This window comes from Leptodactylus fuscus, chromosome 8 (assembly GCF_031893055.1).
Source record: "Leptodactylus fuscus isolate aLepFus1 chromosome 8, aLepFus1.hap2, whole genome shotgun sequence".
Lineage (NCBI taxonomy): Eukaryota > Metazoa > Chordata > Amphibia > Anura > Leptodactylidae > Leptodactylus > Leptodactylus fuscus.
In genome coordinates this window covers 37,668,555-37,696,255 of record NC_134272.1, presented here as the reverse complement: position 1 = coordinate 37,696,255, position 27,701 = coordinate 37,668,555, and the positions used below count along the sequence as shown (strand labels likewise).

Below are 27,701 nucleotides of genomic sequence, written 5' to 3'. Positions count from 1 at the left end.
TACTGCTACTGAGTATTACCACACACATACAGGGCAGCATGCTGCCTGACTAACAGTGTCATTGCTATCTCAGGGGTAATTTACTAGCTAGGGCAATTCTTGTTTACAGGCTGGAACCCATACATACACAGACACACACATCATTTCAGGTTTTGAAATATGATCATAGAGAGCCGGGCGTCCAGACCAGCCCCCTTATATAGGCAGGGGGCGGACACCAGCAAATAGCCCAGCTGCCCAATCCGAGCATCCATAGGTCGACACACATGTCGATCAACCAGTCGACCACGCCCGGCTGTTGCAAGGCAGGTTAACCCTTGCAACCCTGGATTGTGCAGAGGAACAGACAGCGACACCCACATCATGGCTGCAGTCTCTGCACAATCCTAACACTCTGCTACACTTGAGATGCAGCAGAGCTGGCCGTGCGCTGAACTCTGCTACACTTGAGATGCAGCAGAGCTGGCCATGCACTGAACTCTGCTACAACTGAGATTTAGAAGTGCTGTGCGCTCAACATTGCTACATCTGAGATGTAGCAGCGCTGTGTCAACTCTGCTATACCTGAGATGTAATCTCAAAAACAAAAGGTGGGACACCCAGCAAACCGTAGTGTAATAACTTTGCTGAAATGTTATTTGTCAAAGAAGAAGGAAAGAGGCTCACCTTACAACTCTGTAAGCTCAATATTAGATATCTGGAGGTGATTCTACTTTCGGGGTGTAGCTGCAACGTTCTTAACACCTCTCAAGTGTGCAGTACAATAGAGTAGAAGGACCAACAACACAGATTTGATGAACAATCTGTTTTATAGGAACTGCGCTCCCCTTGGTTAGTTGATTAGTAATGGCTTTATTAATAAAACACACTCAACAGTGTGAGTTTTATTAATAATACCTGAGATGTAGCAGTGCTGTGTCAACTCTGCTACATCTGAGATCGAACTACAATGGAGACTGCTGTGGACCAATCTTAGACTCCGCCTCCTCTGGCAGAACCAGCGTTGATTGGCCGAATGCTGTACACTGTATGGCATTCGGCCAATCAACGCTGGTCAATGAATTCCTATGAGAAAAAGTCAGCTCCCGCATAACGCAAGCTGACAGGGATCCCTACTAGCATATAATGGGCTGCCACGATAAAGATCCCCAAAGAGCTGTTTGAGTAACATTCCTACCTAAATAAAGCTAATCCCTAGCTAACCCTACCAGTACATCTATCCTTGTCTCACAGTCACATAGTTCACAATCTCATATGAACCGAATCTGAAATCCACCATTCGTATAAAATGGAGGTCACCTGATTTAGCCAGCCAATTACTTTTTCCGATTTTTTTCGATGCCTACATTGTCGTAGTTCCTGTCCCACCTCCCCTGCACAGTTATTGGTGCAAAAAAAGTGCCAAGGTGGGAAGGGATAGACATTTTTAGTGCTTTTTCCAGGTGGTATTCGATTGGAATTGAATATCTCGAGCAGCCTGATATTCGATCGAATACCAATTCGATAGAACGCCGTTCGCTCATCTCTATTCTTTATAAGCGTTGCAATCCCTTCATTATAGGGATCACTAAGAGATGTGAGCCTCAAATTGGGTAGTACAGTATGTTAAAAGGGTTATCCGGGATAAATGGAAATCCTTACACTAATTTAAACAATCTCCCTACTCCTACTTTCTAAATAACATAATTAATCAAAAGTGTATATTTACCCATATCCCTGGGGTGGTCATGTGACCACCTAAAAGGACATTTTCAGATAATCTGGTGATGATCCATTTGTATATTAGAGGAAAAGCTAGAAAAAAATGAAGAGGCAGATCTCCTCTCCTGGGAAACTTTTCTAAAGGACAACTATTTACAGCACATTGAAAAACAGATGAAGCAAAGTACAGAGCACAAGATTCGAGACACATCTGACAAGTGAGTAATTCTATGGAAGGCAAATTATACATTTTAGCAATAAACCTATTTAGAACTAGGTGGTTTAGATGGTTGAATAAAAAAAGTGAACACGTATGAGAAAATCTGAAGCCTTGACAAACTAAGACAGCAGTGGAGAGGAGAAACATGAGCGCAGGGGAAAATACACAATACATATTTAATGAGATTTATAAGATGTTGTTGAATGTTTTTTTTCTTACCACTGATCAACAATTCTCCTTTATTTTTCACATTCACTTATTGCAATCTCTACATGTCACTTGTGCCTCCTGGAAGCAGCAATATTGTAATAACAGCTCCATTTTCTCAGTTTCTAAATACTATAATTGTTATATTTAGAGTAAACACAGTTGTGGACATGCTAGAGTTGGATCAAGTTAAAAAAACGGGCTCCATGGAAAGCAGACTCTGTTTCTTAGAAGAGCAGGTATTTCTTTCAATTTCATTGACATATTTTATATGTACTGTAAATATTTACTTATTGAATATTAATAGAGATGAGCGAGTACTGTTCGGATCAGCCGATCCGAACAGCACGCACCATAGAAATGAATGGATGCACCTGGTACTTCCGCTTTGACGCCGGCCGCCCGCTTAACCCCTTATGTGGGCGTGCTGTTCGCATCGGCTGATCCGAACAGTACTCGCTCATCTCTAAATATTAAAATGACTCACAAATCACTTAATGATCTGTATCTCAGAGAACTGTACTCTTTTCATTACAAAAGTTTAAAATATTTTATTTGTATATTTGTTGTTTCTTTCATTTCATTGGTAGTTCATTTTCTCATCTACACTATCTCATGGTCAATACTAGAAATAAGGCCTGTCTCACCCCACCAAATATATATTGTTTAGATCTGCCAGAGGATCTAAAGAAACTTAGTAATATCTTATCTGTTTCATCTTATCAGCCTTCTCCTGCTGGTTAAGCTTCTCAGTTCACAGCTCAGATCTACTCTCACTGAAGATGGGTGAGGCTAGGTTCACACCTATCTTCGGGTTTCCATTCATGAGGACGCTTGGGGACTCCACAAACGCAGACCTAATCCACTTAATAAAGCAGTTACCCGCGAAAACCCGCGAGCCCCATGGACTATAATGAGGTCCACCAGGTTTCTGCCTGAGTTCTGCCCAAAAAATGCAGAGAATTGCAGGACTTTTCTTTCCGCATTTTTAAAGTGGACTGGGTAGCAGAATCCCCAAATGGAGACTGGGCGCAGGTGTGGACCTAGCATTAGGGCTCACGGACCACTCAGGTTACATATGGAGAGGGGAGGGGTAGAATGAGTTGTGGGAGAGAGAACCAAGGATGGCGACATGTTGCAGCTGATTTCCAGCAGGTAATAATATCTGGGGAGATATTTTGCTCCAGGACATCTCTGCTTTTTGCTTCTCCCTCCTCTGTCCCCTTCCCCTTGCATAGACTTCTATGAACTGCAGCATGTCTTTAGTGAAGACAAATCTGGCTGTGAATTGAGCAGTTTAGCAAGCAGGAGAGGGCTAATAAGAGAAGTTAAAAGCATGTTTCTCTCACGCTGCAGAAACATTTCTGATATTCACCTGAAAAAAAAAGAAAAAAGGATGAGACAATGGTAACTTTTTAACTGTCTAGTTAAGTGTATGGGATCTGTACATGCCACCAACTATATAACGCTAAACGCTATGCCCTTGATTTAGGGTATTGTATGTTGGTATGATGCATTACCATGAGCTGGAACTTACAGGTACTTTTATTTAAACAGGCACTAAGATCTGCAAAAGCTTTGAACTGGATTATTAACACTCTCCTAGATAATGGATTTGGTTCCAAAGAGTCTGCTCCAGTTGTTGGTATTCAAACCTTTTTGCCTTTTCTGATAGACTATAATGTTTACACATTGCCAATGTGTATTTAAGTTGTTGAAACTTACACACAGTTGAGTTACATTATTATGGCCACCTCCTATGTTTGGCCATGATGAAATTGATGTGTCATGAGCTGGCTTGGTGGGTATATAAGGTGTACAATAGGTTGTTATGAGTAAAAGAACAAGGATTTAGCTGTTTTCTTAAGCCAAAGCCAAGAATCGCTACAAAATGAATAGAAAATATATAGGAAGTACTTATAGAAAGTATTGGCTTATACTAATAACATACCTCCCAACTCTCAAGGAACAGAAAGAGGGACAAAATGTGCGGCGTGCTATGTGCACCGCTGCAAATTTAGCTCCGCCCACTTCTGTGTTGACTCCTCCCATTCTCTTCCATTTTTCCACGTGCCCTCACATAATATGCTTGACTGAAGATAGGTTCAACCCCATTCTCGGTTTTCCATTCTGTGGGTCCACTTGGGGAACCGAAAAACAGAAACCCAATCCATTTAAAAAATGATAACCTGCGGAAACCTGCAGACCCTATAAACTATAATGTGGTCCACTGGATTTCTGCCCATGAAATGCAGAGAGAAAAGTCTTGCTTGAAGGACTTTTCTCTCCGCACTTTTTAAATGGATGTGGGATGTAATCCCCCAACGGAGACCGTACACTGATGTGAATTCCGCCTGAGCTGAAATCCAGGAAGTAGAGGGGGAGGGGAAACGATAAAGCTGGTTGTCAGCTCCATAGTAGTTATTTTGGGTGTTACAATGGTTGTTCTGCCACTGTTGGTAAGAGAAGAGACCTTATGTATAAATTAAATGAATGCTGCCTTGCACAGAAGGCATCCTAGATAACAAAACTTATGCATACCTTATTTGACACTGTATGTGAATGAGAAGACAAATGTATCACAACGCCAGTATTATGGTTGGCAGGAAAAGGGTTCAGGAGCTTCACACTTTGCCTTTATAATGAGAACAAATTAAAACTAATCTGCAATGACAAATGGACTTGTTAAATGTTCCTACAATAAAGGGTCATTTCTGGGTAACACATGGTTTGTTTTTCATTTATGTTGCATACAATTTACTATTAAAAAAACTTCGTTTAAGCAAGACAGATGTCTAAAAATAGCTCATTTTGATTATGCACCCAAGTCTGTACTATGAGACATTATTGACCATTCTTGTTGGACATTTGCTGTTAATAGTGTCCAGTAAACTACTTGGTGAAATAGATCTAAAGGATAAGGATGAAGCTTTTATTTCTTCGTGTCATGTCAATGCCAGGAATATTCATTACCCTGACTCTGATGTTATGCGTTTTCCTGTACCTGATGAGAAAGTATCTTGGAAGGTAAATCTTTTATTTATCTAAATGTTATGCTATATATGCATATGTTATTGTTTGTATTTATTCATTTAAAATCCAAAGTGTAACCTCTCATGATACCTTTTCTATTTTCTTCATTGCACAGTTTTGTTTTGTTTTTTTATATATATATATTAGTATTGTTATTGTTACTGAAACAGTCTTATGTGTCTTTGTATGTATGTGTATATAAGTTTATTTTCTTTGTTATGTTTTTTTTAATGTGAATAGCTAATAGGTTTTTTTTTTTTAGTTGATATGTTTTGTTTTTTTACTCCTTTATTCTTTGAAAGTAATAGGATTATAGATTAAAGAAGGACTTCTTTCTGTTAATCACCGGAATAAAACAGTGTACCTTTGTAAATCAGTGCCTCCATGGCTCAAATATCAATTGCAAATTAGCTCTTTGGAGCAGTGACAGCGTTGCCATTACTGCAACACTTAAAGAGCTTATCTGCATACTGATAAAATGGCAATAACTTGGCAATTGAGACCAATTCACAAAGGGTTCTGGTGAACAATTCCCTTTTCATTGTGTTTAGGTTCTTGGGAAACCCCCTTTAACCACTTGTGGACCGCCCATTTGGTTTTTACGTCTGGAGATTGATAGTCTAGTTCTGCAAGGATGGTCCATGCAGTTTTCAGCAGCTGCAGAAACGGGGAGCCAGCTGTAACTACAGCCGGAGATCACATTGAAAAGGCAACCCTTTATTACCGTCTCTGCCTTCCCAATTACTGTGTACACACAGCTATGGGCGCCGACACAATGTGGCTTCACTCTGACCCAGCAGTCACCTGATCAGAGTATTTTTATATCTCCTGGGTCAGATCAGCAGATCAACTCTAAAGTTATAGGCAGGAGGTTGTATTCCTCCTGCAACTTTGGCTAAATGCACCAGCCCCAGCCACAGGGGTAATCAGCCTCCGCCACACAAAAAAAGTGATCAGAAGTCCCCACAGGTTGATTGTGATCTTATGGGGACATAATGTAAAAAAAAGTAAATAAATTTAAAAAAAATGGCTTGGCTATTACACCCAGATTATGCTGTTTTACAGGTTTTTTTTGTTTGTTTTTTTTTAAAGGGATTTTAAGGGATATAACTTCCAAATGGTGCTAGAGCACATTCCTCTTATCCTCTTTTAGATTCAAGGTCTCTTGAGACCACACCTGTAATCATTTACATATCTACCTGAGACATAAGTGCACGCGAAGTTTCATGGTAACCTGACATTTCTATCAGGGTGTAATATAGGTGTATGTATTATCCTTGATAATAAATATATACTTAGCAAGTTTCAGAAGACGGGGATTAATTTATCATGAAGCGTTTTTTATGCCACTTTTTTAACTTAGCAATTTTTTTCCCCTAGACTATTGGGGCTGTTTAAAGCGGAGTGTGCTTTCTTTCCGAATTTACAACTGTATAAGAAATTAAAATTAGGTTTACAGTCATGCACCGTGTAATAAATGTCTATATCACAATCAATACCATGGCATGCACGAGCTGCAGTACATTACAATAAGTCGCAAAGTAGGTAAAAACACAGCAGAAATCTGTTAAAGAAATTGTAAGTTCCAACCCAATTACTTATTAAAGTTTGAAAATAAGTATAAAATATTGTTCAGAGGTAGACTTTCACCGTAGAAGTATCGTGTGAATACTTACTATTATTATGTGCTATTAATGTCTGTAGAGTGATGCAAATATTTGCTATTGTAGAAAATTGTTTATTAATTGAACATTTGCCTGTGTTTGTGTTTTTTTACAGGTAGAATTTGTTATATATAATCCTCCTTTTTATACCACTATTAGGAAGGACAAGCATTTTCATGATCCTTATACTGAGTAAGGCATAAACACTTTCTTAAATTGTATTTATTTATTTTTTAAAAAAACTGCAATAAATGTGTAAATAATTTAAATATTTTTAGCTCCCCAGAGACACTCCAAAAAATAAATTATAACACAATTGATGGAACCATAAATCGTCAAAGTTACTGTGCAACATATGTGGTGCAAGATGGTCTTCCACTGTAAGTGCAGAATCACAAGGTTATTTTTGTGTTCCAATAATGTTTATGTTGATATCAGTTAATTTTTAGGAATGACCACACACTTCTCTAGAATTGATTTAGCCTGCCTCCAATGTGTGCAAGTTAGTGCCAGACCAGGCTACTGCAGATCAGCTCCTATTCAGTTTAAGGCTAAGGCCCCACGTAGAGGCTGGGGAAGAGAATGAGCTATGGGAAAACTGTGGTGGAAATGCATCTCCATCCAGCAAGCAATAGTTAAAGAAGTAAGAGAACATTTCTTATTTATATATACAATTGCACAGACATTGAACAGGAGTGTTAGCCCTTTCATTGGCAATATAATTTTGTCTGTTGTGCAATAGAGCAGTTTCATCTATAGTCTTTAAAGAGGATCTTTCATGTCCTTGAGGCACATGCGGTTTTATATACCGCTGGGAAGCCGACAGTGCACTGAATTCAGTGCACTATCAGCTTTCCCGTTAAGTGCCCCAGGTGAAGATGCTTTTGTTAACAAATACATTCAGCCAGACATGTCCTGTGCCCTGGTTAATCATATGCCCTGCCACATATGTTGCCACAGCTACCACCACTATCACCACTCAGCCAGACTTGTCCTGTGGCCTCTTCCATTATACAGTATAATGCCCTGCCACACATATTGCCACAGCTGCCACTACTCAGCCAGACATGTGTTGCGGCCTGGTCCATCATATTCCTCTATACCACACTGTTGGTGCCAAAGTGTTGACATTAAAATACAACACCATTTTGATTTCACATCTGCTTTTTTGGACAGCCAATTCTTCATAACTTTTCAACTAGGCTCACAACCTGTCTCTCAAATAACAACAACAAGCCTGTAGCAAATGGGCAAATTTTTCTACAATATATATATATATATATATATATATATATATATATATATATATATATATATATATATTTTATTCACTTTAACTGTCATGTGTCTAAAAAACATAGGCACTACCTTTCCCTAATAATTTTTTTAATTTTTGGCATTTTTAAATGTATTAAATTCGTAGTAGCATATGTTAGGGCAGTGTATAGTTAAACTTGGAGTTTATACCCACTGCTTACATTTTTCTGTAGACATGCATGGCACTTTCACTTAGATTGGTTCCTAGCAGCCTTCCAAGTATTCATACCATGTTTTAAGTTCAACTTAAAATGAATTTTGGTCCTGAACCACCCAAATCGAGTCTTAAGAGGTTCGCCCATCTCTACCTGGGAGACTTTAGAAGTTTCTGAATTGTGATAGCAATGGAATGGCTCCTGTGATCTCCTTATGAGAAAGCCATCGTGTTGCAGAAAAGAAGACTGGCAATGAAAGTAACCTCTTAGTTGGCATGGTCACATTTGACCACATTGTTTGAGCGATTTGAGTCTACAATCTTGAACTTTTACTTTTGTACCAGAGTCCAAAGAGCAGCCAGAGGCAAGATGGTGGGAGCTGTTCAGTTGCAATGACAGGAGCCTTCTGAGGAATCCCAGGGCTGCCATAGCAATCGAATTATTGAAGCCTGCCTGTTCTCTACACAGAGAATGCAGCTGTGCTTCTGGTACCACATTCTGTGTTAGTTCTGACACCAGCTGCTGCCCTGGACAGCTGAATATTGTATGTTGCAAATATTGCAACCCTAGGCCATTTTGACATTGGTATATGTAATATTTTCCTGTTTTCTGTTTGCCATAGGAATCCATTTGGACGAACTGGTCTGAGAGGCAGAGGAAGTCTGTGTTGGTTTGGCCCAAATCATGCCATTCACTATATAATTACCCAGTATGTACATGCAATTTCTTTGCTAATAAAAATATTTTTTATACTTCTTTCTAAATCTAAAGACTTTGACGGTAACATACTATGAACCTGAAATTCCCCATGTCTTTGTTGAAATTTGGTGACAAATTTGCAATTGCAGTGCCCTAGTGACTCAGATATCTGATATTGCCATTTTATGAAGGACAAATGCACTTGAATACCTTAAAATATGTATAAGCCCACTTTGACAGAGCATTTGAAGCTATATTGCTTAAAATGGTTCCATAATGACTTTCTTTTGGTATTGCAGAACAAAATCCTACATCTGCACAATACTGTTTCACTATTTCCATTAAACATCTAGCCCAGAGTAACACACAAACATTTCTGGCAAATCAACCGATCTTACAGATTATGACAATGGTATGAGATAGTCTTTTGCACACAGATCTTTTGTTGGGATATGAGTAATTTTCATCTAGTTCATCAGTTCTGATCTTCCTAATATAAAACCTTTCTATTTCCTATAATGGAGCTATCTGTCAGAAAATCTTCCATAAATTTTTTTTATGGGCAACAGATGCAGACAAGATGAACTGACAGATGTCTGTCAATTTAAATTGGGCATTTACATGTTCCATTTTATCTTGATATTGTACTGAGTGAACAGTAATTGGAAAGATATTTGTATGTGTATAAGGGCCACCATTGTGCGCTCTTGGATCTAAAGGGCCATTTACACAGGGCAATGATCAGGCCAATTATTGAGAACAAGCCTTCCTTGTTCCTAAAAATTGACCCGTGTATATGTACATCTGATCATGTGATCAACGGTCAAAACTCTCAATCATCTGTTAATTTAAATATTTATATGTACATAAAAATTATAGTTGTTAGCAGCACATTGGTCCATGTAAACAGGGCAATGTACTGCAGAGCGGCCGCCATTACAGACCCGCCATCCGCTGTAATAGAACAGCGGATGCCGGGGAGGATTTTAGACGCCGACACAGGTGCCGGGGCCTGCGGCATCGCTACACTCCTGTCCTGCATGAAGCCAGCAGCGGACAGTCAGACTATAAGACGCACCCTCATTTTCCCCAAAAATTTTGGGGAAAAAAAGCGCGTCTTATAGTCCAAAAATATGGTAATTTTTTTGCAGTGCAAGTTGTTGTTTTTATTGGTAATTTTTGTTCTGGTACTTTTTTTTTTTTTATAATTTCATCTATTCCTCTTTATGGAAGGTTAGATGACTGAAAACCAATTCTCACATTATGTTTTTTATTTATTTTTTTAAATGTCATTCACTGCATAGAATAAATAACATAATATTTTAATAGTTTGGACATGTATGTTTGCGAAAAAATACCAATTCTATGGCTTTTCTTTTATTCATTTTTATTTGTAATAAAAAATGGCAAAATGTTTTTTAAACCCTTAATGATTTATTTATTTAAAGAGATTTAAATCACTTTATACATTTTTAAAATTGTTTTACATTTTCACAAGGGGACTTGAGCATGGAATATAATGCAGATGTACATACATCTGTACAGCCTAAAAGTCATACAGCCCGCGTCCATCGCTTTGTTTACATTAGTGTCAATGGGAACGGACAGAGAATCATCCTATGATGGAGGACAGCAATGGACATTAGTAATGGTTGTGTGAACACCTTAATATTCTTTTTTTCTGCTCTTTGCAGATGGAAGAGAAACAAGGATGGATCTATTAGTAGAAAAAAATCCATGAAACAGCTTGAAATCCTAGCTATCAAGCACATATCTTCAGAACATTGGGCTCTTCCTGGAGTAGGTATCTTTCTGTTATTATTATTAAGTGTTAGAATGTCATACATACATTTAATGTGATTTATGAAATATAATTAAGTCAATGAGCTGCAGTGATGATGCACGGCCATTATTAGAGCTTTAGGAGGCCCAAAGTCTTTTCTGCAACTTAAGAATTCATCAGTATTATAGAAAGCACATGGTAAGTGAGGGCCCCGCTATATATTTTGCATTGGGGCTCAGGAGTAGGCTTAAGCCAATCTTGAGATTTCAGGATCGATTTTAAAATCCAATTTCCAATTATTTTCCATTCGAACTTGATCTCGATCCCAATTCCGATCCTAATGTAAGTCAATGGGATTTTTTTATTGATCGAAAATAGGATTTTATATACGATCCTGTTCACTACACAGCGTGGAGTCCAAAAAAATCCACCAGCAACTTAGTCCCCCCCACTTACCTGCACAGCACCACTGCCACCTCCTCTCCCAGTGTGTACGCTGCTCCCTGGAGCTCCGGGCACCCCTACCTAGGCTGGTGTAACTGATGCTGGGAGAAGTCCGGGCTTGTTGTAGCTAAGGAGAGTGTGGTTGGGTACAGGGCAGGAAGACATGAGTGCATCACTCACGTCTCCCCTCCCAGTACCCGCCCACACTCTCCTAAGCAACAAGCCCCGCCTTCTTCCTAGGTCTGTAACACTAACCTGGGAGCTAGGGGTGCGCATGGACCGAGAAGAACAGGGAGCGACAGCGGCAGCAGATCTGTGCAGGTAAGTGGACTATTCTGTTTCCTCTCTGTTGTGCCATATACTGGACTCTGCTACATCTGCATTACTGTACATTGACTTGTCTATCTACTCTTCTGCTTCGTCCCTGCTTTACCATATTCTCAGCTCTGCTACATCTGAGATCTACATCTGAGATGTAGATCTCAGATGTAGCAGAGCTGAGTATAAGGTAAAGAAGGAATGAAGCAGAAGAGTAGATAGACAAGTCAATGTACAGTAATGCAGATGTAGCAGAGTCCAGAACACTCTTCTGTTTCCTCCCTGCTATGCCGTAGGAATGAATGGATGCAGCCGGCACGCAGGGGGTTAAGCGGCCGTTCATCCGTTCATTCCTATGGGAGCGTGCTATTCAAAGCGGCAGTTTCGAATAGTACTCGCTCATCTCTAGTAGCTAACATTGTTAGTTTTTCCCACAATGCTTGGCCAGTAGCTAAGTATTATGGGAAATAACCTCCAATGTTGATCCCGCCTAAAAAGATCGGGATCGGAACTCTGATCGCGATCGTGAAATTTACTTGATCGCTGATTGGAATCCGATCTTTTCCGATCCCGATCGTTCAACCCAACTCAGGAGCTTTAAGTTACACCTCTGTTACTATTATACAGCATGTACACTATCAAACACTACTCTTACACTGGGTTCACACTAGCGCCCGGACTCCGTTTTCAGGTTTCCGTCTTCTACATGCAGAAGACGGAAACCTGTCAGACCAGGTTCGGCCATGAGCGCTGGTGAGTGTTTTATGCTCTCCGCCGCAAAACCGTTTTTTTTTAAACCGGACACAGTACTGCATGTCTGACTCTGAGTCCGGTTTTAAAAAAATGGTTTCGCAGCGGAGAGCATAAAACGCTCACTGGCGCTCATGGCCGGACATCTTTCAAAGCCATTCAAATGAATAGGTTTGAAATAGTCCTGCAGCTTTCCGTCTCCTGCTCTGTTTTTTGTGCAGGAAACGGAAACCTGTCTCAATGGAGACCGGGCGAACATGGATGTGAACAATCCCTTACTGACAAGTAAGTGAGAAACCTATTGCTAATGAAGTACTGAATGAAATCACGTAGGAAAGAAAAAAAGAAATAAAATATAACTATTTAATATATAATCAGTTAAAATATATAGACATACAGGTCACAGAGATAAAATAAAAGGTACCCTAGTGACACTTATCCCTATGATTTAATGAGTGCTAACAGAGAGACTAGATTGACCACGAACTGATCTATTCTTTATTTATTGCAAGTAAGGAAAGGAATCACAGGAAACCGAACACTAGAAAACTGTGAGGATGTGATACAGAAAGTATATTGGAAATTATATAAAACCTTTCATTGTACAAACAATAAAAATAAAGGAGTTGTCCAGTCCAATAAATGTCTCCATGGTTTACGCCATTCATTTATTACATGAATTCATTTGTTTAATACAATTTTATATACCTTATCTAATCTGTATCTCTACAACATTGCATTAAAATGAAATGAAAATGCATTTATAGAGTATTCATCCATTTTGTAAAAAGTATAGGTATTCAGTCAAATATCCAGCTTACTAATAAGCTTACTGATTAAAAGATAATCACTGTTAGTACTCAGCAGGGGCGACATCTGCACATGACTTACTTGGTCAAGTGCCAGGGCCCCAAGCTCATGAGGGGGCCTACTTGTCTGTCGGGCACTGACTGTGGCTGCTGTTCTTTTTAACTTTTAAATACACAGTTACCTGCTGGAACAACCACAGCTGGTAATGGGCCCTATTCACTTACCGATCCCTGTTCCTGCTCATGGCCACATTTGCTTCCACTTCAGCCCTCCAGATTTGTCCCACATGAAGGGGCTGCTATGTGACATTATACTGTGTGTAGGGGCCCTTATGGGACATTATAGTGTATGCAGGGGCTGCTTAAGCTTTAATCTATCTCTCATTTACCTTTTCATAAACAGGGCTCTCTTGAACCAGGGGAAACACTTCCACACAAGCTAAAGAGGATCATAAAGTACAAATTTTTGGAGACATTTCATAACTTGTTAAATGAAAGTGTTGAAGTAAGATAAAATCTGTTATTTATTCATTACTTTGTATTTACCACATAATATGCCAAATGTATAAAAATTAGTTTGGATATTTTCCTCTTAAAGGGGTAGTGCTGCTATGGCCACTGCTATGCACTCACAGCTGTGATAAGTAGAGGATAACTAGCCATAATGGCACAACTCCTTTAAGCTTAAATTATCCAGTATCCAATTCCATTACAATATAATGAGCCTCATGTATAAAAAGCCTCAGTGGTTTTTGAATAAGTCCATTTTTATTCAAATGCTAATTAGACTGGGTGCCCGATGCATCGTGCACCCTCTTTTCTATTGTTTCCTATGGGTGTATACAGCACAGGCTGCTGCTGATTCAGCTTCCTATTTGCACACACACATAGGAGATAATAGCAGAGATGAGTGCTGCTGGGAACTTCCTGTGCTGGCTGGAAGCTCATTAGCATATGAATAAAAACGGACTTATTCAAAAAGCACTGAGGTAATTTACATACTAAAGGTAGGTGTGGAATAGCATTTCTATAGGCTATGCAAGCATGTGACTAGTTAAAAATGACTTTTCCCAATGATAGAGCCCCTTTAACTTTTATCTAACAGTACTGATATCTCTGGCACCTGGGTGCATGCTGACAAAGGTGAGAATGTGCTAAATTCAGTGCATATAATACTGCTAACCTTTAAATGATATGATTTTTATATTTTGTTGAATTTTTACTCTGGCTGCTAGGATAACAATGATAAAAAACCTTTTTATTTATTTTAGTTTTTTGCATTGCCTCTTTCCAAGAAAATAACTTAAATTTTTGTATCAATGGAAATTTGTGAGTTTTTTTTTTTTTTTAATGTGGGAAGCCCTGACCTTTATGTCGGTGCTGTTTTGGGGAACATGAGACTTTTTGATCGCACTTTATAATGTTCCCCATGTGGGTGTTAGGGAATTGCTAGGATATATAGATATATAATAGCAAAAATTTAAGATGTGTGATTGGCAAGAAAAAGTTATAAATTATAGTTACAAGTGACTACTGCCACTGCTTTTGTAGTCCACAAAATATGTTATATGTTGTTACTACAGGTGTACAAAGGGTATGTGGATGATCCGAGGAATACAGACAATGCTTGGATAGAAACTACTGCCCTAAGCCTTCATTTTGAAAGGCAGGATGATCCATTATTACTACAATTAAATCAGGTAAGTTAATATCTAGAAATGTTACATATTAAACCAGTTACATTACATCTGTTCTTTAATGAAACTTACAGTTAATTTACAGTATTTCCAATTCTTAGAATAAGAGGTGTAACTTGGAGCTCCTGGGCCACAATCTAAAATCTATACCAGAACTCTCACTTATAGAGATGTCTTATAGAGAGGATTTTGGACTCTTTAAGGCTCTAGGTCCCAGTAGAGATTGCTACCTCTCCACCAGAGTTGAAACTACGCTTTCACGTGGGTAAAGGTTAATTTCAATGCTTTTAAATATATAAAAGTGGCTTGTTGGCGCTCCTCCCCTTACAACAAGCAAGGGTAAGGGCACATGCCCTGGTTGCCCTCCTTAGCTACGTCCCTGCTCTTTACACCCTATATTTTATTTTAAAATTAGATTTTTATTGAAGAAAAATTTTTCAATATAAAAGAAAAGCAAAACAACAGTGGGCCAAAGGGAGGAAAGACAAAGACCCGTGGCCGAATTAGGCCATACACTACTATACGTCAAGTACAACAATCCAAACAACCTCTTATCTAATATAGACACTCAGGAGCATACACAATGGTTATAAAAGCATGAACAGTAGTCCTATCAGTTCTCGAGTGGCAGCTGGTAACGTTTCGAACAGGGCCTGGGGCAAGGTAAGGGGGGGGGGGGGGGGAGAGAGGGACAGGGAACGTGGCGGAAGGATAGGGCAGGGAGGAAAACAAACATTGTTAAAAGTAAAAACAAATTTGGCATAATAAAGTCAATAAGTATCTAAGAGTTAAAAAAAAAAAAAAAAGAAACACTGCGTGTTCAGAACAGAATGGTGTAATTCAAATGGGAATGGCAATGATAAGGAGGTCAGTATACAAATAGAAGTGCAAACGGCCATAACAATTGGAGTACCAACAATAATAATGGCAACCATGATCCGGTGCGTGTGACCCGTTATGGAGTTGCACTAGGGGTGGAGAGGGGATTCTTGGCCTGGGGATTTCTCCTATCTTCCATAAAAGCAGAGCAGAGGGCCCATCTAGAGCAGAAACTGGAGAAGGTATGGTTTTTGGTGGCCAACATCCGCTTCAGGGTGAAAGCCAAGTCCACATGATGGATCAGCTGATTTATTGTCATACAGGGTGTAAACTTCCACTGCCTCACTATCATGGATCTGGTCGCTAGAATTATCTGACCCAGCACCACATGCATACCCATGGGGAAAAACCCAGTATCTAGAAAACATAACACCAGCCCTGGGGAGGGGGAGATGGGGAGACCAGCTACAGAGGACATGAAGCCAAAGACAGCGGTCCAAAAGGCCTGAACTGGGAGGCATTCCCACCACATGTGCAATAGAGTGCCTTCACGACCGCAACCACGCCAAGCAGAGTCTCGAGAAGGAGGCATCAATATGCGCCAACTGTACAGGAGATCTGTACCAGCGTAGAAGGATTTTTTTGAGCCGTCTCCCAGTGAGCCGCACCCTTCGACATCCGCTTAACAAACCCACAGGCCTCATACCACTCAGGCAGAGAAATAGATTTGGCAAGGTAAACCTCCCACCTTGAAAGGCATAGAGGTTTGATCCGCTCTGAGGGGGTGGAGAAAAAAGTATAAAAAGTTGAGATGCCGCCTTTAGGAGGTGCGGTTCGTCTCCACAGTCCCCATGCAAGCCTGGGAAAAACAAATCTCGACGCGCCGTGGGTTTGAAGAAGGTGCCTAAGCTGCAGGAATTTGAAAAAATCCTTGTGAGGGAGGTCATATTCCTCCTGCAATACAGAGAAGGACTTAAAGCAATTGTTCTCATAGAGATGGGAGATTTTGCAAAGACTTTTCGCTATCCAACTGCGAATCCTCAACTGGGGAAGAAACGCGGTCGTGTACAACAGTGGGAGTTTAGCTAGGGGGACCAAATCCTCTAAGGAGGTATGTGACAGGAAATATTGCCACGCCCATGTATATGTATACTCAGCAATGGGGCCTGATGAAGCTGCAGGCCAAGGTAATTTACTCATGAGTGGAGCCTCCAGCATAGACTCCTCAATCTTCGCCCACCTCCAATTAGCCACATCACTCCAGCTAACCCAGAGTTGATCAAGGGTCGTCGCCGCATAATACTTTTTAACATCAGGGACTCTGGAGCCCCTAGAAGACCAGGGCCTTGACATCATCTGAAATCGGATCCTGGATCCTCTTACCCTCCAGATAAACTGTGAAAGTATGGGTGTCAGGATACGGAGTCTCCGCGGTCTCATTGCTGCGCGGCGTCTCCCCGGGAGACGTGTTAGGAGTTCTATTGGGTGTGCTTAGGTCATTAAGGGTTAATCTTTTCCTTGCCTTCAGTCTCCATGCCGTTAGCCATCAGGTGTGTTCTCTGCTGCTATTTAAACCCCACCCAGGCATGGATCCTTGCCAGCCATTCACTTTGGGTTTCCTGGTCCCCCTGGTCAGTCTGATTCCTTGTCTGTTTGTATTTCATATGTCTCTTGGTTTTTAGACCCGGCTTGTATTTTTGACTCTCTCTTGTCTTTTGATTCGGTACCTTTATTATATCTCCTGGCTCGACCTCTTGCTCGTCTGACCTCGCCTTCTCTTCTGTGTCTTGCTGGGACTTGTGGTCCTCCATGGTTCCATGCTGTTTAGTCTTTTGTTTTGCATTGCAGTACACTGTGGTTTCTGTTCAGGTGTGAACCCCGTGACTCCAGTCCCTAGGACTTTCAGGGCCTCCTCTCCCCTTATCCTAGCCGCCGGGATAGAAGCGTAAGGAGTCGTGGTAGGCGCACTTCAATTAGGAAGTTCAGGGGTCTGCCTCATCTCAGATACTACAGCATAGTTATAGCTGCAGGGCCTGCGACCCCTTTTGTCATTAGTTGCACAGTGTTGCTTTCCCAGCTGTGTCACTTTGCACTGCCTGACCCTGACTCCAATCCTTACATAATGGCTGGCCCTTACCCTAGACAGGCCGCCCGGCAGTTTAGTGTGGATGCCGAACACTCCGTAACTGACCGCCTGGACGAACTGTCAAGGCAGGTGCAGGGCATGGCTGGGTTAATTAACCAAGTCTCGCAGCGTCTGGAGGCTTTGCCTGATCCAGCATCAGCCGCTGCAGGTTCTTCTATTCAAACACCAGTTTTTCCCATATTGAATACCCGTCAGGATCCTAAAATGCTCTTGCCTGACCGTTTTGACGGTAAACCAGACAGATTCCGAACATTTCGGGAATCTTGCCATTTATTTTTTCGTTTTAATTTCCTTTCTTCTGAAGCAGAGCAGGTGGCGCTGGTGGTGTCCCTTCTACGAGGGTCACCACAAGACTGGGCCTTGGCTCTACCTGCTGGAGCTCCTGAATGGAATTCATTAAATAAGTTTTTTCAAACATTAGGTCAGATTTATGATGACCCTAATAGAGTTGCCTTGGCCGAGTCCCATCTGTTGTCTATTCAGCAGGGAGTTAGAACTGCCGAGGACTATTGTACGGAGTTTCGTCAGTGGAGCTCTCAGTCAGGGTGGACAGACAGACCTTTGTTAACCCTTTTCAGACAAGGCTTATCTGATTCTGTAAAAGATGCTCTAGTAAGTCATCCAGTCCCTGAAAATCTAGGAGACTTTATGTCCTTGGCTATTTCTATTGATAGGAGGCTTAGGGAAAGGCGTAGAGAGAAATTACGCAAACCTGGGTCCTCAGCTAAATCCTGGTCTGTCCTTTCGGAATCTATCCCTCCTTCTGCTGTTCCTACCTCTTGTTATATTCCTGAAGAAGAACCGATGATATTGGGGTCCACAACTGCCTCCAGGAGAAAGTATCGCCTAGAAAACGCTCTGTGTCTGTATTGCGGCAAGCCTGGACATATCCTGAGAAACTGTCCTACCAGACCTAAACCACCGCCGGGAAACGCCAATGCCTGAGTGATTTCCGGGAGGGTCACTCAGGCACACAGGTACCTCCTAATAATATTGAGAAATGTTTACTCCCTGCTATTCTTGTTAAGGGTAATAAAACTTTTGCATGTCAGGCAATGGTGGATTCAGGTGCCGCCATGAACTTCATCCATGAAGTGGTGGCACAAGCTCTAGGAATTGAATTAATTCCCTTGCAATACTCATTTCAGGTATCTGGAGCAGATCTAACCCCTTTGTCTGAAGGGAAAATCTTAGCCCGTACTGCTGAGGTGCAGTTTTTTGTCGGCAGTTTACATGTTGAAAAAGTGTTATTTTTTGTTATGAAAAAACTGGCTGCAGATGTTATTCTTGGTTTACCCTGGTTGCGTGTACATAATCCAGTCTTTAATTGGGAAACTTCGGAGTTGGTTAGATGGGGAGATTCCTGTACTTCTCATATTAATACTATTTGTACTATCAAAAATGATATCAAAATTCCGGAATTTATTACCGAGTTCAAAGACGTCTTTGACGAGCTCAGTGCGGAGGCCTTGCCTCCACATTGACCTTATGACTGCGCAATTGATTTGGTTCCTGGAGCTAAACTACCCAAAGGTCGCATTTTTAACCTTTCAGCTCCAGAGCGCGAGTCCATGCGCCAGTACATTAAAGAGAGCCTATCTAAAGGACATATCCGACCTTCAGTTTCTCCTGTGGGGGCGGGGTTTTTCTTCGTTGAAAAAAAAGATGGTGGCCTCCGACCTTGTATTGACTACAGGGAATTGAATAAAATTACGGTCAAAGACCAACATCCTCTGCCACTCATCCCGGATCTTTTTAACCAGGTGGTGGGGGCTCGGTGGTTTTCTAAAATTGACCTCCATGGAGCTTACAACTTGATTCGGATAAGAGACGGGGATGAATGGAAAACCGCATTTAATACCCCGGAAGGTCATTTTGAATACCTAGTTATGCCTTTTGGTTTGAGCAATGCTCCGGCGGTATTTCAACGTTTTGTGAATGACATTTTTAGGGATCTGTTAGGTAGATATCTAGTAATTTATTTAGATGACATCCTCATATTCTCACCGGACTGGGAGTCACATCAGCAACATGTAAAAGAGGTTCTTCTTAGGCTACGTCAAAACCACCTCTGTGCTAAGTTATCCAAGTGTCAATTTGGAGTCCAGGAGATAGGTTTTTTGGGATACATCCTTACTCCTGGTACCATTGGTATGGATCCCAGAAAGGTATCTGCAGTACTTGAATGGGAGAAACCTACTACCTTAAAAGAAGTTCAGAGGTTTCTAGGTTTCGCCAACTATTACCGAAAATTTATCAGAAATTTTTCTTCCACTGTTAAACCTCTCACCAATTTGACCAAAAAGGGGGCGGATCCTGCCTCCTGGACACCAGAGACGGAGGTGGCGTTCGCCACCTTAAAACAACTCTTTATTTCTGCCCCAGTCCTGGTCCATCCTGATCCTGAATTGCCCTTTATTGTAGAGGTTGACGCTTCAGAAGTAGGTGTAGGAGCCGTCCTGTCTCAGGGCACTGAACCATTTACCAACCTCCAACCTATTGCCTACTTTTCCAGGAGGTTCTCCACTACCGAGGTCAATTATGATGTTGGCAATAGAGAGCTTCTGGCGATTAAGTGGGCCTTTGAAGAGTGGAGACACTTCCTGGAGGGGGTCAGACATAAAATTACTGTACTGACTGACCACAAAAACTTATTATATTTAGACAAGACGAAAAGATTAAATCCCCGTCAAGCCAGGTGGGCTTTATTTTTCACTAGGTTTCACTTTGTAATTACCTACCGTCCCGGCTCAAAGAATACTAAAGCAGATGCCTTGTCTAGAAGTTTTGGTCTTAGTGGTAGTTCTGATGGGGAACCTGAAAATATACTTGCTCCTGGGGTGGTAGTGGCAGTTTTGACCTCGGATCTTGAAACCCGTATTCTCAACACTCAGGATGCTGCCCCTAGTGCGCTACCACCAGGTAAATTGTTTGTCCCTAGCCACCTCTGCTTGGAGCTCTTAGAGGAGATCCACTCCTCTGTTCTGGCGGGTCATCCAGGCATTACTGGTACTGGGAATCTGTTATCACGAACGTATTGGTGGCCATCTTGGCAACGAGATGTTAAAAATTTTGTTCATTCTTGCGAGACCTGTGCCAGATCTAAGGTGCCCCATGAACTTCCAGCGGGTCTTTTACATCCACTCCCGCTACCCAATAGACCCTGGTCACACATCTCCATGGATTTTATTACCGATCTCCCGTCCTCTAAAGGGAAATCGGTAATTTGGGTTGTAGTAGATCGTTTTTCTAAGATGTCCCACTTTGTTGCCTTGAAAAAATTGCCTTCAGCTAAATTGTTGGCCTGGTTGTTTATCCATCACATTTTACGTCTGCATGGTATTCCTTCAAATGTGGTGTCGGACAGGGGCGTACAGTTTGTGTCCAGGTTTTGGAAAGCCTTTTGTAACAGGTTGGGAGTCTCGCTTTCTTTTTCCTCAGCCTTTCACCCAGAGACTAATGGTCAAACAGAGAGATTGAATCAATCTTTGGAACAGTATTTGAGGTGCTTTGTGTCTGATTGCCAAGATAAATGGAGTGAATATTTGCCCATGGCTGAATTTGCACTAAATAATCATGTCAACTCCTCGACTCGGTCGTCTCCTTTCCACATTAACTATGGTTTTCACCCCAGATTCTCCTCAGGAACAGGCAATGAATTCGCCTTTTCCTCAGTAGAGGACGTTGCTAAATCTCTCTGTACTGTATGGGCTGAAAGCCTGGCATCGCTGAGAAAAGCCCAGGCTAATCAAGTAAATTTTGCCAACAGAAAGCGCCGTCCTGGACCTGACTTTGTGGTGGGTGACAAGGTCTGGTTATCCACTAAAAATCTCCAACTTCATGTTCATCTACTAAATTTGCCCCGCGTTTTATTGGTCCATATCCCATTTCTGAAATAATCAACCCTGTGTCATTCAAATTAGCACTTCCTAGGTCCCTCCATATTCACCCAGTTTTTCATAAGTTCCTACTCAAAAAGTATGTTCCAGCAATGGTCACTCGTTCCCCACCCAAACCAGTGATCGTTCAGGGGGAATTAGAGTATGAGGTGGAACGGGTCATTGATTCACGCAGAGTGCGGAATTCCCTTCAGTTCCTCATACATTGGAAGGGGTATGGACCAGAGGAGCGTGTTTGGGTGGCAGCCAGAGACCTTCACGCTCCTAGATTAGTGGAGAAGTTTTACCGTTCTTACCCTACTAAGCCAGGGGGTCCTCTTGAGGGTCCGGAGGCCCCTCCTCAAAGGGGGGGTACTGTCAGGATACGGAGTCGCCGCGGTCTCATTGCTGCGCGGCGTCTCCCTGGGAGACGTGTTAGGAGTTCTATTGGGTGTGCTTAGGTCATTAAGGGTTAATCTTTTCCTTGCCTTCAGTCTCCATGCCGTTAGCCATCAGGTGTGTTTTTCTGCTGCTATTTAATCCCCACCCAGGCATGGATCCTTGCCAGCCATTCACTTTGGGTTTCCTGGTCCCCCTGCTCAGTCTGATTCCTTGTCTGTTTGTATTTCATATGTCTCTTGGTTTTTAGACCCGGCTTGTATTTTTGACTCTCTCTTGTCTTTTGATTCGGTACCTTTATTATATCTCCTGGCTCGACCTCTTGCTCGTCTGACCTCGCCTTCTCTTCTGTGTCTTGCTGGGACTTGTGGTCCTCCCTGGTTCCATGCTGTTTAGTCTTTTGTTTTGCATTGCAGTACACTGTGGTTTCTGTTCAGGTGTGACCCCCGTGACTCCAGTCCCTAGGACTTTCAGGGCCTCCTCTCCCCTTATCCTAGCCGCCGGGATAGAAGCGTAAGGAGTCGTGGTAGGCGCACTTAAATTAGGAAGTTCAGGGGTCTGCCTCATCTCAGATACTACAGCATAGTTATAGCTGCAGGGCCTGCGACCCCTTTTGTCATTAGTTGCACAGTGTTGCTTTCCCAGCTGTGTCACTTTGCACTGCCTGACCCTGACTCCAATCCTTACAATGGGCTGAAGTTTAGAGAAATAGGAGTCAGTGGCAGTGCTATCATTTTAACAATAGCGATCCTGCTCATCCAGGACAGCATAGGTTTAGCAAAGCTAGCAGGGAGGATACCTTAGATACAAATGGGATATAATTCGCCGAGAATAAATTAGAACTAGGGGCCGTCAAGGTGATGCCTAAATATGTGATACAATCATCCTTCCATTGGTAGGGGAAGTTAAATCGGAGATCCTCCCGCAGAGATGGGGGAATAATGATAGGTAAAATTTGGGATTTAGTAGGATTCACTTTGTAATAACATATTCTGCCAAATTGTTCTAAGGAGGCAGTGGTAGCCTTCAAGGAAGGTCTTGGAGAAGTCAATGCCAAAATTACATCGTCCACATACAGGCCAATCTTATGCTGACTGTGACCAACCATGATACCCACAATGTTCTTATCTAACCTATTGTACTCTGCCAATGGCTCCATTACAACAACGAATATTATGGAAGAGAGGGGACAACCCTGGCGGGTACTGTTGGAGATGGGGAATGGATCAGACAGGAAGCCAGAGGACAGCATGCAAGCAGATGGACAGGAATATAAGGCCAATATTGCCGACTTAAAGGCAGAGCCCACACCAAATTTATCCAATAGGCTATCCAAATAGAGCCAATGGACCCTATCAAAGGCCTTTTCAGTGTCTAAGGTGAGGAGCAGGGATGGTGCCCCATCACGTTCAGCTTCTTGAATGAGATCTATAAATCTGCATGTGCCGTCCGGGGCCTGCCTACCCAAGACAAACCCCACCTGGTCAGATTTTATCAACTGGGGGAGAAGATGTAACAACCGTTCAGCTAGAATTTTAGTGTATAGTTTGACATCCGCATTTAAAAGTGATATGGGTCTAAAGTTTGCAGGGGCAGTGGGAGATTTGCCTGGTTTTGGGAGAGTAACAATAGTTGCAGAAAGCATCTCCTCCGGAAATTGTTGGTCCTCCGCCGCTCTCCTAAACATCTCCACAAAAGGAGGCGACAAGATATCATATAATTTCTTATAATAAATCCCAGAGAAGCCATTGGGGCTTCAGAATTGTCCAGCTATGAAAAGTGGATCGATAATTTTGTCTCCCCGGTTATTCAGCAAATACGCTATCCATGACTTATGCCGAGCCTGCTTAATCTTTCTAGCCAAAAAGGCACTAGCTTTGTTGTTATGCACGTAAGCCTGACATTGAAATTTCTTAAAGGCCAAGTCTTGTTTATAGGCTAACAAACTATGTAGCTGCAATTGGCACTTTCTAATCTCCTTGGAGAAAACAGGGGTAGGGTTGGATTTATTGGATGCAGACAGGGAGGCAAGGGAGCGGAGTAAAGCATCCACTTTGATAGGCCTGGATAAGCACTCCTCGCATGTATGCCTTATGGGCATTCCAGAGGATGTGCGGGTCAGTAGTGGAAGGGGCATTAAGAGAAAAATATTCAACCAGGGCTTCCCTCATACGATCACTTTAAGAGGGGTGGTATAAAATATATTCATTGAGACGCCACCAGGAAGGTAGTGCCGTATGAAATTTCTCCCAGAGAGTCAAGGACGCTGGGGCATGGTCCAACCAGGTAATTAATCCAATGGTGGACGATTCCGTCTGCATAAGGCCAAGTTTGTCTGTCAGGAAAAAATCAATCCTGGAGTATAAGGATGAGGAGGGGGAGAAGAAGGTGTAATCCCTCTCACTGCCATGTTGACACCTCCACACATCATACAACCCCTGATTCAGCAAAGAAGGAGCCAGGGTGGGGGAACGCCTGCATGGGTTGGACATGTCTAGAGAGGCATCCGCCAAACAATTGAAGTCCCCACCTATTATTAACATCTCAGTGGCAAAATAATGAATCTTGGCAAGTACAGACTTACAGAACGATACCTGAGAGTGATTGGGGAGATACACTGTAGCCAGAGTATATTTAACGTTATTAACTAAGCAGTTAATGAAAAGATACCGGCTCTTAGGGTCACTCAGAACAGACTCCAATGTAAAGGCAACCGGGTCTTTAACTGCTATGAGCACCCCCTTACGCTTAGCAGTGCAGGAGGCTTAAAATATGTGGGGAAAAGAGGGATTAGAAAATTTGGGACACCTGTCTTTATGGAATCTCTAGGCATCTCTTGGCATCTCTAGGGGCCTCAGCAGGCGCTGAGCCCGTCTTGGGTATGCAGTGGGCTCTGTCCAGCGTAAGGTCAAGCTCAGTGAGATGGGGCAAGATCTTTTTTAAAAGGTGTTTGATATAAGCTGGGAGGTCCTCAGAAGCAATGTCCTCAGGGATACTGCAGAGCTTTATGTTGTTACGCCTGAAACGATCTTCGGTGTCTGCTACTTTGATCTTTAACCAACGAACCTCCGCCTCTAGAATGTTATGTGCATCAACCAATTCATTGTGTGCAGAGGAAAACTCTCCCATCTTGTGTTCGATGTGATCAGTTTGGTCCCCAAGGGCATAAATGCTGTTCTGTAACTTGCCCACTAGGGAGGAGACACTCCTATGAATACCAGATTGCAGCAAAACTAGCATTCCCTTCAGGGTGTCACATGTAACCGGGTCTGAGGATGCCGGAAAGTCCAAGATATCATCATGGCTGAGGAGAGAGGTCTCGCTGGAGGTATCAATCGTGGCATGACTGCCCTTTTTACGTACCGGGCCTTTGCTGGATGGCGACCCTTGAGGAGACAAGCTAGGGCCTCTTTTACAGCTGTACGTTTGTGAACGCCGGGAGTCAGTAGGTTGAGAGTTTGCCATCTCAGACAAATCAGTATCTTGTAGTAGAGGCAGATTACCAGTAGAGGAATGAGCAGAACTCCCTCGAAAGCCAGATGGATCTGCTGAGAAGAACTCGGAGAGCTTTCTGGGGACTCCCGAGGAAGAGAGCTTCCTTCTAGGCATGGTAAAGACACCAGAGGGCGACAGTAAGAAAACCACTGGAGAGATGTCCTAGAAGAGGTGTGTGAGGGCTCCTTTGAGAAACGTCAGTGAAGTAAGGGTGATGCACAATGGTATTATTCCAAGTCAGCTGTGAGCCGCAGTGGGAGATCATATTGCCTGGCTACTCAATCATAGTGGAGAAGTGAGAAGAGGCACTTTGAGCAACAGAGAGGAAGTCTTTGACAATCCTATGAGCTCAGAGGGTAAATGTGGCTTCAGTAGAGGTGAGGAGCCCCACTGGTGGTGGAGTAAGGGCTCAGCATTCAGCGTACATAGGAAATGTGCGTATGGCACCTTTATTGCAGTGTAGTTGCTGTCCCTGGCCGAGTGGTGGCGCGGGTCGTATTGTGCTGGTGTTCGGCAAATATGGCATGGGGGAGGTAGGCTGCTGAAGTATGTGACCTGAAACTGAGTGTGAAAGGTCTGAAAATATCGGTAAATGTCATTCAGTGGGGTTAGGGGCTATCTGAGAGGCAACAATACGGAGTTTATGGGTGGAACTACTAAGAAGTGTGTGTGATTGTGGAGCTGCGGTAATCTGTCCTGGTTTTGTGATCCTCTTGGCAAGAAGCCATGTCCTTTAGCCTCCCAAAAAGTAGCCTATGTTTCAATCCTGACTATAAAGTATGTTTGTGGAAAATTTAAGCAAAATCCGTTGAGCCGCTTTAGCGTGATTGGAACAAACATCCAAACACACAAACTTTCACATTTATAATATTAGTAGGATTAAATCAAAGTGTGACAAATATTAAAGTATTACATTTTTAAACTGGATGTTTGAAATATTAATATTTCTATATTTACCTTTGTCTAACGTTTCTTTTCAGAATATAGAAGCTCAAGATCAAGATATTTCTATACGCTGGCAAGTTGTAGACCAGAAGATACCGCTATATGCAAATCACAAAGACATACTTCAAAAGGTTGTGGATTGTTACAATGCTTATTATTGATATAGTACATATCACAATGTGTGCTGGTCATTGCTTTGGTGCTGTGCCAATTTTGTCTTTACATAAAACACAGTAAGGGTATATTCACTTATACATGATGAATTTCTATAAACTCTGTTTAAATGAATAGGAGAGTGGCACAAATTTCTTCAACCAATGTCCCACTTTGCATTAAAATATATACTGTGGACACGCAGCGATTTCCAAAACCTTTGCGGTTTTGGAAATCAAAGCATGTCAATTATACCCACAGAAATGCCAGTGGTTTCACGATAGCTGTAATTGTAGGAGAAAGTCCACAGAGGAAAACTCAAATCAAATCGCTGTCGGAAGAACCGCAATGTGTTGCCACCGTGGTTTTTTCCCCTAGCGCTTTTTTGCTGCAGGACGTGATGTGAATATGATTTAGAAAACACACATTGTCCACAGATGGAGTTAAAACAAAAAATAAATAAATAATGATGTTGCTTCCAATGGCTTATTTTTGTTGGTAAATTAAAACAGTCACTCCAGTTTTCTAAACTATATGCAAAGTATAAAATATCTTATCCTCTTAGAATTAGCATACAATATAGTGTTTATACCATAAATCATTATACTGTAGCTGATACATTAATATAAGATAGATACACTTGAATGATACATGTTGTATCATATAGTACGTTAATTATAATTAATGGCTCAGCCTTCAATGTAAATGATAAAGTTATAAAGAATAAATACTAGAAATCTTCTTGTAGACTTGCAACCTACAGAAAATTGGAGTATACATTAGGGTTGAGCGATCGGGATTGGAAAAGATCGGATTCCGATCGGCGATTGAGTAAATTTCACGATCGCGATCGGAATTCTGACCCAATCTTTTCCAGCGGGATCGAGATCGGAGGTTATCTCAAGATCGGTTCATCCCTAAAAGTGACTTTTCCCATAGAGAAGCATTGACTAGGGTTGAGGATCGGGATTGGAAAAGATCGGATTCTGATCGGCGATCGAGCAAATTTCACGATCGAGATCGGGATCAAGATCGGCTGGAAAATGATCGGAAATCAGATTTTAAAATC

At 41.9% G+C, this 27,701-nt stretch overlaps 1 protein-coding gene across 1 annotated transcript in view; it reads left to right on the top strand.

Annotated features, from left to right (window-relative positions):
* Positions 1-26,640, top strand: part of TRPM2 (transient receptor potential cation channel subfamily M member 2) — a 78,885-nt gene extending 52,245 nt beyond the window's left edge. The window contains exons 22-32 of the mRNA XM_075284851.1: positions 1,787-1,919; positions 2,280-2,367; positions 3,686-3,773; positions 5,010-5,155; positions 6,941-7,017; positions 7,104-7,205; positions 8,920-9,006; positions 10,691-10,796; positions 13,504-13,605; positions 14,684-14,800; positions 26,515-26,640. Of these exons, the coding sequence (XP_075140952.1) occupies positions 1,787-1,919; positions 2,280-2,367; positions 3,686-3,773; positions 5,010-5,155; positions 6,941-7,017; positions 7,104-7,205; positions 8,920-9,006; positions 10,691-10,796; positions 13,504-13,605; positions 14,684-14,800; positions 26,515-26,640 (1,172 nt within the window). The remainder of the gene's footprint in view (positions 1-1,786; positions 1,920-2,279; positions 2,368-3,685; positions 3,774-5,009; positions 5,156-6,940; positions 7,018-7,103; positions 7,206-8,919; positions 9,007-10,690; positions 10,797-13,503; positions 13,606-14,683; positions 14,801-26,514) is intronic.
* Positions 26,641-27,701: the final 1,061 nt, after the last annotated feature.